The sequence below is a fragment of the Annulohypoxylon maeteangense genome (genome assembly GCF_022496945.1).
Source record: "Annulohypoxylon maeteangense strain CBS 123835 unplaced genomic scaffold GGS22scaffold_1, whole genome shotgun sequence".
Lineage (NCBI taxonomy): Eukaryota > Fungi > Ascomycota > Sordariomycetes > Xylariales > Hypoxylaceae > Annulohypoxylon > Annulohypoxylon maeteangense.
The window spans coordinates 1,146,818-1,161,412 of record NW_025953248.1 but is presented as its reverse complement, the minus strand read 5'-3'; the positions used below and the strand labels follow the sequence as shown (position 1 = coordinate 1,161,412).

At 46.3% G+C, this 14,595-nt stretch overlaps 6 protein-coding genes across 6 annotated transcripts; 3 read left to right on the top strand and 3 right to left on the bottom strand.

Annotated features, from left to right (window-relative positions):
• Positions 1-341: 341 nt before the first annotated feature.
• Positions 342-2,078, top strand: GGS22DRAFT_183148 (6-hydroxy-D-nicotine oxidase; the record flags this gene model as incomplete). Its single annotated transcript, XM_047964053.1, has 7 exons — positions 342-448; positions 531-930; positions 998-1,088; positions 1,156-1,384; positions 1,443-1,487; positions 1,548-1,747; positions 1,804-2,078. The coding sequence occupies 7 exons, from the start codon at positions 342-344 to the stop codon at positions 2,076-2,078; spliced, it is 1,347 nt and encodes a 448-aa protein (XP_047823639.1).
• A 420-nt stretch (positions 2,079-2,498) lies between these two features.
• On the bottom strand, positions 2,499-4,418 carry GGS22DRAFT_149191 (glutathione S-transferase). The gene is made up of 6 exons (XM_047959106.1): positions 4,138-4,418; positions 4,046-4,068; positions 3,694-3,989; positions 2,741-3,634; positions 2,657-2,692; positions 2,499-2,605 (listed from the first exon to the last, which is right to left on the bottom strand). The coding sequence occupies exons 1-4, from the start codon at positions 4,166-4,168 to the stop codon at positions 3,235-3,237; spliced, it is 750 nt and encodes a 249-aa protein (XP_047823638.1). The 5' UTR covers positions 4,169-4,418; the 3' UTR covers positions 2,499-2,605; positions 2,657-2,692; positions 2,741-3,234.
• Positions 4,419-4,774: 356 nt separating this feature from the next.
• GGS22DRAFT_149189 (major facilitator superfamily domain-containing protein) lies at positions 4,775-7,086 on the bottom strand. The gene is made up of 5 exons (XM_047959105.1): positions 6,743-7,086; positions 6,565-6,662; positions 5,496-6,489; positions 5,153-5,428; positions 4,775-5,092 (listed from the first exon to the last, which is right to left on the bottom strand). The coding sequence occupies exons 1-5, from the start codon at positions 6,926-6,928 to the stop codon at positions 5,018-5,020; spliced, it is 1,629 nt and encodes a 542-aa protein (XP_047823637.1). The 5' UTR covers positions 6,929-7,086; the 3' UTR covers positions 4,775-5,017.
• A 194-nt stretch (positions 7,087-7,280) lies between these two features.
• Positions 7,281-9,161, top strand: GGS22DRAFT_4197 (cytochrome P450). The gene is made up of 3 exons (XM_047967040.1): positions 7,281-7,611; positions 7,669-8,086; positions 8,158-9,161. Exons 1-3 carry the CDS (start codon positions 7,393-7,395, stop codon positions 9,090-9,092), a joined length of 1,572 nt encoding a protein of 523 aa, XP_047823636.1. The 5' UTR covers positions 7,281-7,392; the 3' UTR covers positions 9,093-9,161.
• A 1,439-nt stretch (positions 9,162-10,600) lies between these two features.
• On the bottom strand, positions 10,601-12,283 carry GGS22DRAFT_183144 (putative cytochrome P450; the record flags this gene model as incomplete). The annotated part of the gene is made up of 4 exons (XM_047964052.1): positions 10,601-11,490; positions 11,551-11,971; positions 12,023-12,077; positions 12,168-12,283. 4 exons carry the CDS (start codon positions 12,281-12,283, stop codon positions 10,601-10,603), a joined length of 1,482 nt encoding a protein of 493 aa, XP_047823635.1.
• A 395-nt stretch (positions 12,284-12,678) lies between these two features.
• On the top strand, positions 12,679-14,465 carry GGS22DRAFT_149182 (uncharacterized protein). The gene is made up of 6 exons (XM_047959104.1): positions 12,679-13,005; positions 13,078-13,182; positions 13,250-13,408; positions 13,467-13,678; positions 13,737-13,816; positions 13,871-14,465. Exons 1-6 carry the CDS (start codon positions 12,835-12,837, stop codon positions 14,281-14,283), a joined length of 1,140 nt encoding a protein of 379 aa, XP_047823634.1. The 5' UTR covers positions 12,679-12,834; the 3' UTR covers positions 14,284-14,465.
• Positions 14,466-14,595: the final 130 nt, after the last annotated feature.

Genomic DNA, 14,595 nt, shown 5'->3' with positions numbered 1-14,595 from the left:
TCATATCCCTGATGGCATGCTTGGCCACACCCGCGCGTCCAGAACCCTTTACTACACATGGCCGACCGCAATTGGAGGGCATTGCGACTTAGGAATATCTTCACCGATTTAGTATTTCCAGACACTGTTTTGATTCGTGGCAATTAGCCAACGGCAGTAACTCATTACAGTGCGTACAGCAATTATGGACGTTGATGAGCGAAATTCGCTCGAGATTCTCATCCAAAGGACACCCTAAAGAAGACCATACCTACCTACTTGCATAACTAATCTCAGAAGTAGGTAGATGTTCATCTCATCAATAGGTAGGTACCTACCTAGATATCTCGAACAATCAAATGATGTCGGACTCCGCTGTAGTCGCGAGCAACATTCTGGCCTCAAGACTTAAAGGTCGCGTGGTGACACCAGACGATAATCTATATCAATCCGAGAAGAATTTCCCCTGGTTAGTTCATCTTGAAAACTAGAGGAAACGACTGTCCATGATGTTTGAAGTAACTAGTGAATTGCTAACAGGTTTCTTGCAGGTCTCAAACATGTTGGCTCCCTGCCGCCTGTTATGTGCAACCTCACACCTCTGATGAAGTTGCTATTGCGCTAAAATGCATTAAGGAGGCCGAATCTCAATTCGCTATTCGATGTGGTGGGCATAACTGCAACGTCAATGTTAGCAGTGTGGACAGCTCCGGAGTTGTGATCGATCTTCGCAACCTTAATTCCCTCTCACTAGACAGGACGAGCGGTATTGCCCGCGTTGGTGCAGGGTGCAAGTGGGAGCAGGTATACGCGTTTCTTGAGGAGCATGGTCTCACTGCTATAGGGGGTCGGCAGAAGGATGTTGGAGTAGGAGGTTTTTTTCTTGGAGGGGGCATGTCTGCATTTTCCAATCTCCATGGATTAGGGGCAGACAACATCGTGAATTTTGAGGTGAGTTGATCAACTACCTAGGTATCTATGACAGCCTCGATTATTTGTTGATGTTTTCCGGCTTAAGGTAGTTCTTGCGAGTTCGATAATAGTAAACGCAAACAAGGATGAGAACTCAGACCTGTGTCATGCTCTCAAAGGAGGTGGTTCTAACTTCGGTATGCTCCTATCAGGCCACGGTAGGGGCTACCTAACTTGAGGTGACTAACGAGATCGTACAATTAGGCGTTGTGACTCGATTCGATATTCAGACTTGCGAGATCAAAGCTCAATACACTTTAAACATGTATGATCTGGCAGACTACTCAAACATCCTACGCGCCACTATCGAAGTACAAGAAGCCATGGAGACAGATCCGAAATACGGCATGTTCGTCACGTTCTACCCTACCATGTGTTTCGTAGGTCTTTTCTACGCCGATTGGGCTGAGGAGACCCCAAAGGCCTTCAAGTCGTTCTTAAACCTCAAAAAAAAGCCTAGTAAACACGATGGTACCAACCACAAATGGTAGCATGAAGTCACTCGTGGATTCTTTAAGGCCTGCGACGCATCTCAGGTGAGGCCTTGATGCGACCTATTTATGCTTGGTCTAATAGGCTTCTGACCAAAGAGACAGACGCCAGGTTTACACAGCGAGCACCAAACTCTCATATGACATGTACCTCAACATACATAAACATTGGCTGGGGATGTTAGAAAAGAACCCAGGTGCTGGCAACATGTTCTACGCTATACCGCCCGTATCAACAAATGTGTCGCAGCTCGCAGAGGCCCGCGGCGGGAACCCGATGGGGATAGAGCGTGTACCACAGACTTGTAAGCCTTTACCTTCAGATCAAATCTCATAAGAACTCCCATTGATCATCTAGCAGGGTGGGCTTTCGCCTCCGAGTGGGAAGATGAGGTGAATGATGCGGCTGGTTACCAAGGAGTAAGCGAACTCTGCTCGGGCGCGCAAAAGATTGCGCAGGAAAAGGGGCAGCTGCTCAACTTGATATTCATGAACGACGCCTCGACTTCTCAAAATGTGCTTGCAAGTTACGGCGCAGATAACGCTAGAATGTTGCAGGAGACGGCAGCTAAGTATGATCCCCAGGGGGTCTTTCAAAAGCTACAGTATGACGGGTTCCTTATACGAAAGATGTAGTTGTGACCCATGGGTGGAAACCGTGTGACCCAACATATTTTCGTACTGTATAAGGGTCTCTATTTAGTGGCTTAGCTCCCTAAATCAGCACAGAAACCCACTAAAACCTAGCAGCTGGATTAATACCATACCGGCAATATGTGGTTTCAAATAACGGTTTTTTACCGCGAAAATACCGTTGTTGAAAGAAGAAAACGATTGTTAACCTTAGATAATCGTTTTCAACGCCTAATAATCGTTTTCTACACTCGAACTGAAAACGATAAATAGAAATAAGTATTAATCATTACTATAATAGGAAATATTGCCAAGGTTTTGCAATCTGGCAGCTGTAATCTGGCTGGCAGCTGCAATCATGAAATAAAAGACTTAGAAGTTTTTTTTCTCCAAGTCAACAAACAAACACACACACACATACACCTTTCCTTTCTCTCTTTGCAATACAGTCAAGTCAAGTCAGTTGCATAATATCTTCAATATATCCAGTCTATTCAGTCTATTCAGTCTATTCAATCTAATCGCGTCAAGTAGGTATCTCAATTCAACGTATTGAAGTCAGTCTAATCTAGTCGCGTCAGATCAACAGGATACTGTCAGTTTCTGTTCTAGTAATAGTAAGTCAAATCCAGTCTGATCGAAACGAAGCAAGCTAATAGATCTAGATCCAGTTTCTATACGAAGGAAAGAAGTAAGTAAAAAAGTAAGTAAGTTGGTATCTAGGTCAGTATCTAGGGAAGTTGGCAAACAAGTCGCGTCAGGTCAGTATTTACTAGTATTTACATAGCAACCAATTCAAAGTATCCACTTTACATAAAATAATTGTGCAATCCCTAAAATAGCTTCTTTGCAAATTATCGTTATTTTGTAAATAATCGTTTTTAAATCAAATACCATTTGCTGTACAACAATGATCTAGTTTCCACTGAATCATTGTTAATGGGCAGACGCGTTGCGTGTCCAAATACCGTATTTGAAAACCCCTCTTTGCCACTACGGTAGGTACACCCCAGGTCCACAGCATAGCCTAGACCTAATACAGTATTCCCACACTGGGTAAGGAACGTGGTTGATGTGCGAAACTTTTCATCTACCAGGTAGGTAGTCTTGCTTTCGCGTATACATCCGACCAAGCAAGATGCAACTCCAATAGCTTTCATCACTTCCCCTCAGCAGCAGCACTCTCCGCCTTGATCTTAGCCTCATACTCCTGGAAATTCTTCGTCCCCTTCGGCATCCCATTCCACTGGAGACCCTGCTCATCCATCAGCACGGCCCTCGTCTCCATGATCTTCTTCCACGACGGCAGCGACGTCATGCGCTCGTGCCACGCTTTCACATTGGGGAAGCCGTCGAACTTGTTCGGCTCCGGCACGCCGAGCGAGGTGTCGACGCGGTCGTTCCAGGGAACCCACGCCATGTCCGCGTACGTCATCTTGTCGCCTACGAGCCACGTCTTGCCCTCGAGGTAGCCCTCTAGCACGCCGAGGACGCGGAGAACTTGCTTCGTGTACCGGTCGATGGCTGTGGGAAGCTTTTCAGGGTGTAGGTGGATGAACCTGCGTTTTGAAATGTCAGTATACCGAGTTAGTGGGATGCTGGCAGATGCGTCGCTTACCAGCCCGCTGTACCATAGTAGGGACCCTGCCCACTCATTTGGAAGTGCAGCCATTGGTTCAAAAGATGCTCCTCCGGGAAGGTGGTGTAGTTCAGGGCGTTCTTAGTGTCGTATGTTTTGATGATGTAAGTGATGATAGCCCCCGACTCCCATAATGTCAGGCCAGTATTCGGGTCCTCTATAACCGGAACGCGGCCATTAGGGTTGACGTCAATCAGAGGTTTCTTCTTGACATCGTCGAATCTAATAGACTTGATCTCATACGGAACTTGGAGCTGTTCGAGAACAAAGACTACCTAGAGCGGGGTTGGCTTGGGGCTTATGGGCTTCGGTGGACCAGGGTTCAGCTTACCTTCCAGGGGTTAGGTCCCGGAGCTACGAATTAGGTGCTTAGCAGAAGCCATAGATAGTGGACGCGGAGCTGAATTTCAATTGCAGACTTACGAGTTACCCATACGCGAATAGGCTTCGTCATATTGATGCAGGTACCTAGTAGTTTAGAGAAATGGTAATGTATAAACCAGTCGATTGAAGAGTTGAGGAATATCTGTTTAGACAAGAAAGAATTGTGAATGCGGGCTTTGGGCACTTTTTTTACTATCAGATGGTGTTTTTAATAAGGCTTCAGGGGAGTAAGGGATGGTGGTACAATTAATGAAAGGGTCCCAAGGGCTATCTTGTTGCGTAACTGCGATCGGGCTTCACATCAGTCATAGGACATAAAGAGGGCAAAATGACATAGCATGCAACTTATGTGACACAACGTAGGTGGCTTATAGCCTTACGCCCTATTATCATATACGATATCAATTAGTACCTAGGTAGAGGACCCCCTCAATATATTGCGTACCCTAGTAGGCGCCCCAAGTGACAAAGGATTCACTACAGGCCAATAAAGATACCTAAGACTTTTCCGCCGCGCATAGATCTTCCAATGTAACGGGCTTGATTACGAGTAAGGAGAAAAACAAGGAACTTTGGAGGTATTGGTCGTTCCCGTCCTGCCCGTTCTGCCCGTCGTACCCGGGCAGATGGGGGCGGGAAATGTTGCCCATGTGCTAACCCGTAATTCTACTGTATTGCACTGTGGCCGGAACTATCCCCTAGGTTACACAACTGGCATCCATTGCTTCCGAATTATTATAGCACACCTAGGTCCTAAGTTACTTTTTCTTAATATCATTTTGGTCGTAGTAAGTAGCCAAGAAAAGCAATGCATTAGTTACGAGTCTAGGTAAATGTGCCTTATGTGATCCATCCTTAATACCTAGGTACATGATGGAAAATGTCTAATATCCCCAAATATGCTCTCAAAGTCATTTGTTCATTTCTTTGTAGTTGTCCATCTACAGCAAGCAACCAAAATGAACGAAATAACAGGCGCGGCAGCGGGAACATACTAGTTAGTTCGGGATGATTAGCTTGGAGTCTTTCTATCCGAATATATCATCAAACTTACGAATACCTGCGTTACTGCCTTGCCATATGCTTTGATGACAGAAGGGAGGTCTTGGGCGTCCACGACGGACCCAACATTGGTTGCACCAGCTGATATAATGGCGTCGATAGTATTGGACGATACAATGGGAGCAAGGTTTATCCTCAGCGCTGATTGGAAAACGGTTTGTCCCACGGCGAGGAAGACGGAGCAGCTAGTTGATATAATCGTTAACAGGGTCGTGGCTCCGATAGGAACAAGTTCTTTCGGTAGCGATGCCTGCATTCCGAGATGTGCCTGATTCGTAGAAGCACGTTAAAATCAGCAAACTTGATAGATTCAACCTGTCTCCGAGATGGCTTACCAAGTTGCTAGCCAGAGAGTACCCAATTCCACCAAAGATCTGATAACCTATCCAATGTCCACTAGATATGCCCGGGTATATTGTGCTGAGAAGCCCCCCTGCAAGACATACAAAGGCCTCCGCTAGCAAGAGAAAGGGATTCCAGTACCCCAACTTCATGACTATGGCGGATCCTATGAAAGAGGCGAGTACATCAGATATCACCGTAGGGAGGTAATTGATGCCACTCTGCGTTGGGGTGGATCCCAACACGGCTTGAAACCAGATGGGCAGCCAGTAGATGATGATCTGGAATGGCCCGTTCACAAAAAAGGAACTAATGCACAGAAGCCATATATTCCGATTGCCCGCCCCCTTGAATAGCTGAGGTGGAATGAGAGCATTATCTTGCCAGTACAGCTGCCACGAGATGAAGAGGGTCATTGTGACAGCGAACCCAACGAAGAGGCCGATAATGATAGAGGAGTTCCAGGCGTAATCAACCCCTCCGCCCCATTGAAGTGCGAGGAGTAACATAGTGATAGATCCTGCAAATAAAAGAAAGCCCAAAGAGTCCAGGGCTTTTATTTTATCTGATAATGGGACTTGCTCCGACTTGGCTGGCTTGAAGTGTGCTAGTAGTATGAAGAGCGCCGCAGAGAATCCGCCTATTGGCAGATTGATGTAAAAGCACCATCGCCAGGTGACGTGCTGTGTGAGGGCACCACCTATGACTGGTCCAACAATACTCGCGATGGCGAACATGGAGCTCCAGGTTCCGGTATATATAGCACGGCGATGTAGTGGGATCATTGTCGTCAAAACTGTGAAGCCGCCGGCGAAGGTGCCCGATGCACCTAGGCCAGCTATTGCCCGTCCGACGATCAGTACATTGGATGATGGCGACAGTGCACATAGAAGACTGCCAATCTCGAAAACGCCCAGATAGACCAAGTACATCAACTTCTTCGGGAAGAGAACGAAGGTTTTTCCTGCTAGGGGCTGGCTAGAGCAACTGCAGTAGTAGCATATATCAGTAGGTCGCTTCAGGGGTAGTGCAAGCGTAGAGAGAGACCCATGGAGAACTTACAGAGCAACCTGAAATGCAGCACCATACCAACCGACATCTTTGACCGAATTGAAGTCGGTCGTTATGACAGGCACGGCGGTCGCGATTAAGTTAAAGTCCTATAGAGAGATGATCGTTCATATGATGTTGAGGCAGCCATGTACCTGAGAATACCATAGGAAACTAGAAAAAAACGTACCAGTCCGACCAGGAAGTTGCAGAGACAAACGGCAATGTGGAGGAGGATGAGCTTAGTACCTTTGACCTCATTTTCGGGGTCGATGGTTTGCTCCTTTGATGCCTCGGGGTCTTTAGAACTTCCTCCCGCCTCTTCAACCTTCACATCATCTTCTATCGGCCGCTTTGAATCAGAACTTTCCCCCATATTGGCGACATGGAAGAGCCTCTAGTGACTGGATGGATCGATAGCCTCTGGAATAACTTAGCGTGAAAGTTGAGGAATAAGGTACCTAACAGAGATAATAGCCAAGCCGGGGTTCGGGTACCTCATGTTGGGGGAAGTGACTAAAAAGTCAGGAGGCTGATTTGATAAATGAAAGAATGTACCTTCTAGTACTGGGTACTTGGGCGTGTTCTTCAGGTGATCTTTGAAATAGGGGTAAATGCTTATATGCATAAATGAATAACTGTCTAAATACATATGCTTATGGAGGACTACGACTACATCTTGGTGACGTAGATGTGCATTTGGACATTGGATACTTCTTTTTTAATTACAAATGTATATCATGGCTAAGTAATCTATCGAATAGCCCCCAAAGTTACCCATGTGGACATTCATGATATCACTTATGAGCAGCTTCACCAAGCATAAATTTCTTCTTCAACATGACAGAGCCTACCTTCTTTCCTCAAGAACTGTATTGGTTCTTGATACTCATTGCTTTATCCATCTATGTATCGGAACTACTATCTAGTTGGAAAAGTACTGGAAAGTATAAGCAGCATCCTTTCGTCCAGAGCCCAAAGGCTCTAACACCCCTATTCATAACAAATGCCCTCTACGCTAGAAATGCGGCAGACTTAATACTCCGGGGATACCAAAAGGTGACTCTTCTATCTATATCTACTCATATTTTTGATGTTGACCTTTTGATTGTACAGTTCAAATCTCATTCATTCCAGCTTCTTCGGAGTAACGGCAATATTGTGATTTTACCCTTGTCTGTACTTGATGAATTGTCAACCCTGTCCACAGCTATTGCGACTCCGCACGGAGCTCTCGAGCATGATCTACTAGGCAGATACACTGGTCTAGATGTCATCCTCGAGAATAGGCTACATCACACCATTGTTCAACGAAAACTTACTCCCCAGCTCCGTGTTTTAACTCCTGTCTTACACAGAAAACTAGCAGCTTCCTTTGAGGAAACTTTCCCCAATACTGACGAATGGGCCGAATTTCAACCGTACCAAGCATTTTGCAGAGTGGCTGCAAGACTCTCAGCAGAGGCGATTGTCGGGCCTTCCTTCAGCAACAACGAAACCTGGCTAAATCTCTCAGTGGATTACACAGAATCGTGTAGGTTCTATCAGTTTCCATATATGATCATTTGAGCCTAGGTAGTCACTGATACAATGACAATGAATTAGTATTTAGGACCATTGTGATCTTACGTTTATTCCCAGGGTGGACCCATTCACTCATATCCAAGTTCATCCCTGCCTACTGGAGATGCCAAGGCTATATCAAAACAGCAAAGAGCCTCCTAGGTCCCAAGATCCAAGAACTGATCAACAAAAACGACGAGGGATCCTGGACACCATCCTATGAAGATGAGGACTTGAACGTACTCACCTGGTTAAGCGTGTTAGCAAAGGGGAAGGATCGCAACCCAGGTAGTATCGCTCATGTCCAAGTGCTTCTCGGACTCGCTGCTGTCCACACTACGGTGTTAAGGATGGTGAACGTGCTATACGATATTACTGCAGCAGGTCCAACTCTACTAAAAGAGCTACGAGATGAAATCAACGCCGTAGCTGGTGAAAACGGCTGGGAGGATATCCCGTACGACCAATTACACAAGTTAGACAGCGTCCTTCGCGAGTCTCAGCGCATGTCCCCGCCTACAGTATTAGGGATGAAGCGGATATTCAAGCAGTCTCATACGTTTCAAAACGGTTTACATATCTCTGAAGGCACATATGTATGCATGCCAACATATGCGATTGAAAACGACCCAGAACATACCCCCAACCCGGAAGTGTTTGACGGGCTACGAAGCTACCGTCAGTTCATGGCACAGGATACGCAAGACCAAAAGTCTGCTGAGAAATTTGGGTTCTCAGACACAGCACCGACGGTTCTCAATTTCGGGTACGGGAAGACGGCTTGCCCCGGGAGGTTCTTCGCTAGTCTGACGATCAAGATGCTTTTCGTGAAACTTCTTACGCAGTATGACTTCAAATTCCTCCCCGGTGCCGAGAGACCGCAGAACTTGATGGCACATGAGTTTCTCTTCACATGGCCGTGGACGCGGATGCTTATCAAGCGAAACCACGAAGGTCGCTATCCATCAGAGGTATGAAGGTATATGGGTTGATTTGTGGGAGTTGGTGTAGGCTTCATTATGGAATAAGGGGTAAAGATAGGGGCGAAACACCCAACTCAGTATAAGCTTAATGAGTTTGATAAATTCATTAACACGAATAAACGAATATTACCATGCTTGCCGTTAAGTGCATACATACCCATGTAATTTAGACTTGTGTAACCCCGGTACTTGGGGAGCTAAGCTGCCAAGATAAATATCTCTTGGCAAATCTCGATTTTGGACATGTACCAACATGCACAAACCCGTCGTCGATCCGTTGGAAGTTGGAAATTGGAAATAAAAAGCAGCCTAAAACTAAACGCCATGTGGCACGCCTACGCGTTTTCCCGAAAGTTCTATTAGCGCACGATATATGCCTCACGACGCTGTTAGGGCAGTTGTACTTGTTAATAGAGACTTGTACAGTAGGATTTCTTATTATACCCGATGCTTAATACAAGATAAGGCAGGCTGCGATGGCTGCTCCATTTATGTTGTCTTACCTTGGTGCAGTCATATCACATTTCACATATCACACCGGATAGCTACAGGTAATGCTGCGGCCCAGCCATGTTTTACCGGTCTATTCGTGTGATGGGTGCATGTCCACGGTATGGAAGCGGGCGACGGATTTCTTACATCCTTTGCTGACGACGTAAATACTAGTAGGGCTGTCGATGTCTTCTATTTGTTCCACTTTTTCTCTTTCGGTGCAACACGCAAACGTTAGTATAACGTCGGCGGCTATGTCTGTGGCCGCCGATCCAGCCCTGTACCGTCTATCATCGCTGTCATTATCTCGGATTGGTTGTTGGTAATATCGACGTACCGTAACACCATTTCCACATATTAGTTTGTGACACCACACGTATTTACAAATCCATCCTTAAGACTTCTAGACTCGAGTGATTCCACCCATCGATCCTACATGGCAATCATAGAGGCGACGTTGAGTAACTTTGGGCATCGCGGTATGACAAACCTTTACTCTACAACTGCAATTTATTCGCCAAACTCCTCGATCTTTGACGCGCAGAGGTCCTGCTGATCCGGAATATGGCATCCCACCATCACTGAAACCCGAGGTACCGATCGCGAAATGTTTCTAAGACGGGTCCCACCAACGCCGATTGTCTGTGTCACAATATATCCGGCACTTTCTTCTATGGTGCCGAGTCGCGCTTCTGACGTGTTAGCATATTGGGTAATGGAATTAGGAAGCTGCATAACAGAGGCGTTGACATCTTTCACTTCTTGGCAGTTATGCCACAGGTAGGTACCTAGGTTCGTCGGTACTGTGTCACAGAATAACAGGAACTCCTGTAGAAACTAATTTTCAATGATGTAGGTAGGTAATGATATCACTGTCGGTCGCGAGATATACAATAACATCAAAGAGTAGGTAGGTGGTATTTTATCATGCATAGCGCCTCTAAAGGAATGTCTAAGTAACTAACTACTAGGCATATAGGCAGTGTAGAACGAGCGTCAGTCCCCTTGACCTAATACTTGATACCAAGAGTTTTCTCCCTGCGCCGGATCATCAACTGGCTCTTCGGATGAACGAAAGTGAAGTCGTGCATGATTCCATTGCCGGGCCGTTTTCCATCGACCAACTTGAAGTCGTACTCGTCAAGGATCTTCACAAGAGCAATCTTGGCAGACAGGTTAGCGATGAACCGGCCCGGGCATGAGTGGCGCCCTGAGCCCCAGGTCAAGATCTCCCCATCGATGCTTCTGAAAGGCCGAGCGCGAAGGTCCTCGAGACCGCTATCATAGAATCGCATACCCTTATAATCCTCATAATCATCAAACACCCGCGGATCCATAGACTTCGCAAGATAAGATACGCCAAGAGCTTGACCCTTCTTTAGAGAGAGGCCGTTAGACAACGTGTAATCTTGCTCTACATTGCGGCCATAGACGATGAACGATCCTGGAGCCAGCCTGCTTGTTTCCTTCATGGCGGATTCTAGCCTGTCCAGGCTGTTGAATGCTGCTTGATCCCAGTGTCCGTTACATTTCTCATGTTGTTCCGCAATCTCCTGTCTGACCTGCTCCAGTATCTCGGGGTGCTCTGTCAAGTCGAGTATCATACCAGTGACAAAATTGGCCGTACTGTAAGTACCACCCACGCCTACTGCTCCTACTAGCCTAGTCAGCATACGAGGATCCTTGTCAATGGCGGTTCTGCCATCTTCGATCATCCACGATACTAGGTCTGGATATGTATCCGCACTTCTTTCCTGCTGTCGACGTCTGATCTCAGGTATCACATAATCATCTAGGGATTTCCAGGTCCTGCGTAACTGCCATCTATAGGGTAAGAGCCACACAAGGATGGGTTGCAACACCTTTGGAACGCAGCGCATTATAAATGCAATTGTGAAAGCTGGTATCGATTAGCTCCGGCAACTATCATATAAAGTACAGACACTAGGTAGGGGCTTACTAAGTTTGGTATGCAGGCACAATGTATGGACAAAGTCTGGGCTCTTCCAAACTGCCGGACCAACTAAAGCAAGGGCTATACCTTCGGTAACACACTCGACCACGATATCGAGAGGCTCAATTAACGTCCATTCATCGGTTTTCTGTGGGAATAATCTTTCTATCGCCGCTGCGGTACGTTGGGCTGTGGGTTGGAGTAGCTGAGGTATAGCTGGGCTAATTCGGCCCAAGAGAACTTTGACGTGGTGATTTGTTAACCTAATAACATCCATACCAACCAATCCAGATATCACATTATCTGAATGATATCTTCGTGAGTTTAACACGGATGACGGTAGCTTATTCAATTCGGGGATGAAGCTGGTGGGAAAGATGATCACATCCTTATCCCCACGAGCAAGTCGCCATGGTTGCCCCTCAAACTTGTTTTGTTAGAGACGGCTGTAAATCAGACATGGTAAACATCAGCTCACCTTCTTAGTACTATGGCTAATGATTTTCTCCGACTGGAAGGCCCATCGTAATCGGCTAAATAATGTAGGTTCTAAATTAAAAAGCCGGTTAACGGTAGGTATATCACTTGAGTTGTGATTGTTTTGGACATGGTAAAGAAAATACGAAATCGAAATAACGCAGACAGCAAGTATCGGTAATACATGACTGTCATATGTGTGTTCCCCAAACTTGGAGGAGAGAGCAAGGAGTAAGTCAAGGTACTCTTGAGTAACAGTCATCTTTTCATGCAGACCACGATCATACCTACCCAGAAAAACCCCCAAGACTTCCTTGGGGGATATCTATTCTTTTACGTAGTTTTTCTCTTCCTTCCTGAGTGACATGTTGGTCACCATGTAGGTCTATCTACCGTAGGTATCAAGCTTACTCAGTATCTACCAGGCGACTCCGAGGTCTTCTCCGATTTCAAATTGCGTCGAGATACTTTGGAGAAATACATAATAGGACCCCATTAGGCCTAAGCGCCTCCTTTAGCCCCGTCGTACAGCAGCAGCCACCACATAGCTCCGTGCCTCCTACTCGCCCGCCCTTGTTGCTAAGGCTGCACTGCTATTTTAATCAGCACAGAGGTGATAAGATCGCCATTCATCCCTTTCCATTCTATTGGGTCAAAGTCTGCTCAATTCGGCCAGGGATACATAACCTTGGCCTCGTCGCGTGTTCCTGTGGATCCCCGCTCCATTTCCTAACCTTTCGATGTTACTGACTGTTTCTCTCACAAATCATTCCTTACCCGATTAACATCTTACCCACGCCACATAGTCAAGATATGTCCTCCGCCAGCGCCGAGAAGGAGCCGTCTTTGATCACAACAGGGCTTATAGTCGTCTCTGTTATATTTCCAATCTTGTCGTTGATAGCAACATGCCTCCGTTATAAAGTCCGGCGTCGCCCGGGGCAGGGTCTCGGCGCTGACGACTGGTGGCTAGCAGTCTCATGGGTCAGTCAGCACCGTTAAAAAACCCTCATCACGGCGGTAAAACTATCCCGTTATTGAACTAACATTAGATAGATATTCTCGTTCGCCATAAGTATTACTATATGGACGTTTGCAGGAATTTCTGGCGTCAACTTCTACACTGTTGATCCATATACCGCCTCCATTGACGCGAATTTGGTATGTAAAACTCCCTCAAGCGTATTTCGGGCCTTCGGAAATATTGGCTAACAGACTGTATCGGTAGTGCCTTTGGATCGCTAGCTGGTTCAATCAGGTCAGCCTAACGACGGTCAAAATCGCGATCCTGATCTTTTACAAACGCATTTTCCCCGTAAAAAGTTTTCACGTCGTGACATGGATAGTGATTGCTGCCGTCTCGTGTTGGGGCATAATATTCTTTTTCGTAAGTAGCCTAGTCTCGGTATCGCGTTTATTGGTAGACCTCGATTAACAACCTGAAGCTCACGATCTGTTGGGGCGACCCAATCTCCAAAGCGTGGACGGGGGTAGGCGTATGGCGATACGATGTCACCGCGACCGGCCTAGCGAATGTTGGATGCAGTATCTGTCTTGACGTTCTTGTACTATCCTTGCCTCTTCCCGTCATATCTAGACTGCATCTACCTCTAAGGAAGAAGTTTGCTATTAGCTTGATTTTCTGGCTCGGGATCTTGTAAGTGCTATTCCACCCGCATGACTGGGCTTTACTAAACATAGTCTCACCTTCACAGCTGCTGCATCTGCTCCATTGTTAGGCTAGTCCTTTTACACGAGGTCCTCTATCAGGTAGTTGCTTCGGCTGACAGTATTGGTATGCTTCTCCAAGACTCCTCATAGATAACAAAGGAGGTTCTAACTGTTATAGGTGTCCAATCTACACAATTCTGCTTCTTGGTGATTGAGCCCCATTGCTCTATCATTGCGGCATCCCTGCCTTGCTACGGTCCTCTACTGGCAGGTGTAAGGGGTCCGGAGTCAATGCTACGCAGCATTCGCTCCGTCTTCTCGCTCGCAAGCAGAGACACGGCAAACTCGGATAACGGAACGCACAAGCGAAAGACCAGCTCAACCAACCCGCAGACATATGACGAGTCTCCAGCCGAACTACAAAAACGTAATGAAAGTTGGCTTCCTCATCAGCATGATTACAATGCTGTTATTAGTAGCAAAGACGGCCATTCATCTCAAAGTGACGGCGATATTCACAACGAAAGTCAAGGTGCGATCACGGTGACAAGGGGGTTGGATGTTGTCACAGACACTACTAAGATTGTCTAAGCTACCTGAGCTATACAAGCATCTAGACACTCCAGATCCTGTAAGAGAAGCAAGTGCGGTATACTTGGTCAGAAACATAATAGGCTCTTTGTTCGCGTTATTTAATTCGGTTGCCGTTCTTGATTGTACCACCATCAGGTTATCATTAGCACTCTTCTAATAATATCATTCTACATTCATCCACAAAATGCTTGATACGTATCTCTGCATCGCTTAAGCCATTATTGTTGTTCTGAATATAGATCGACTGCATGCGCGTGCGTGTGTAAATGTCGTGCTATTGCATGATAGATGTCTACTACCTACTAGGTA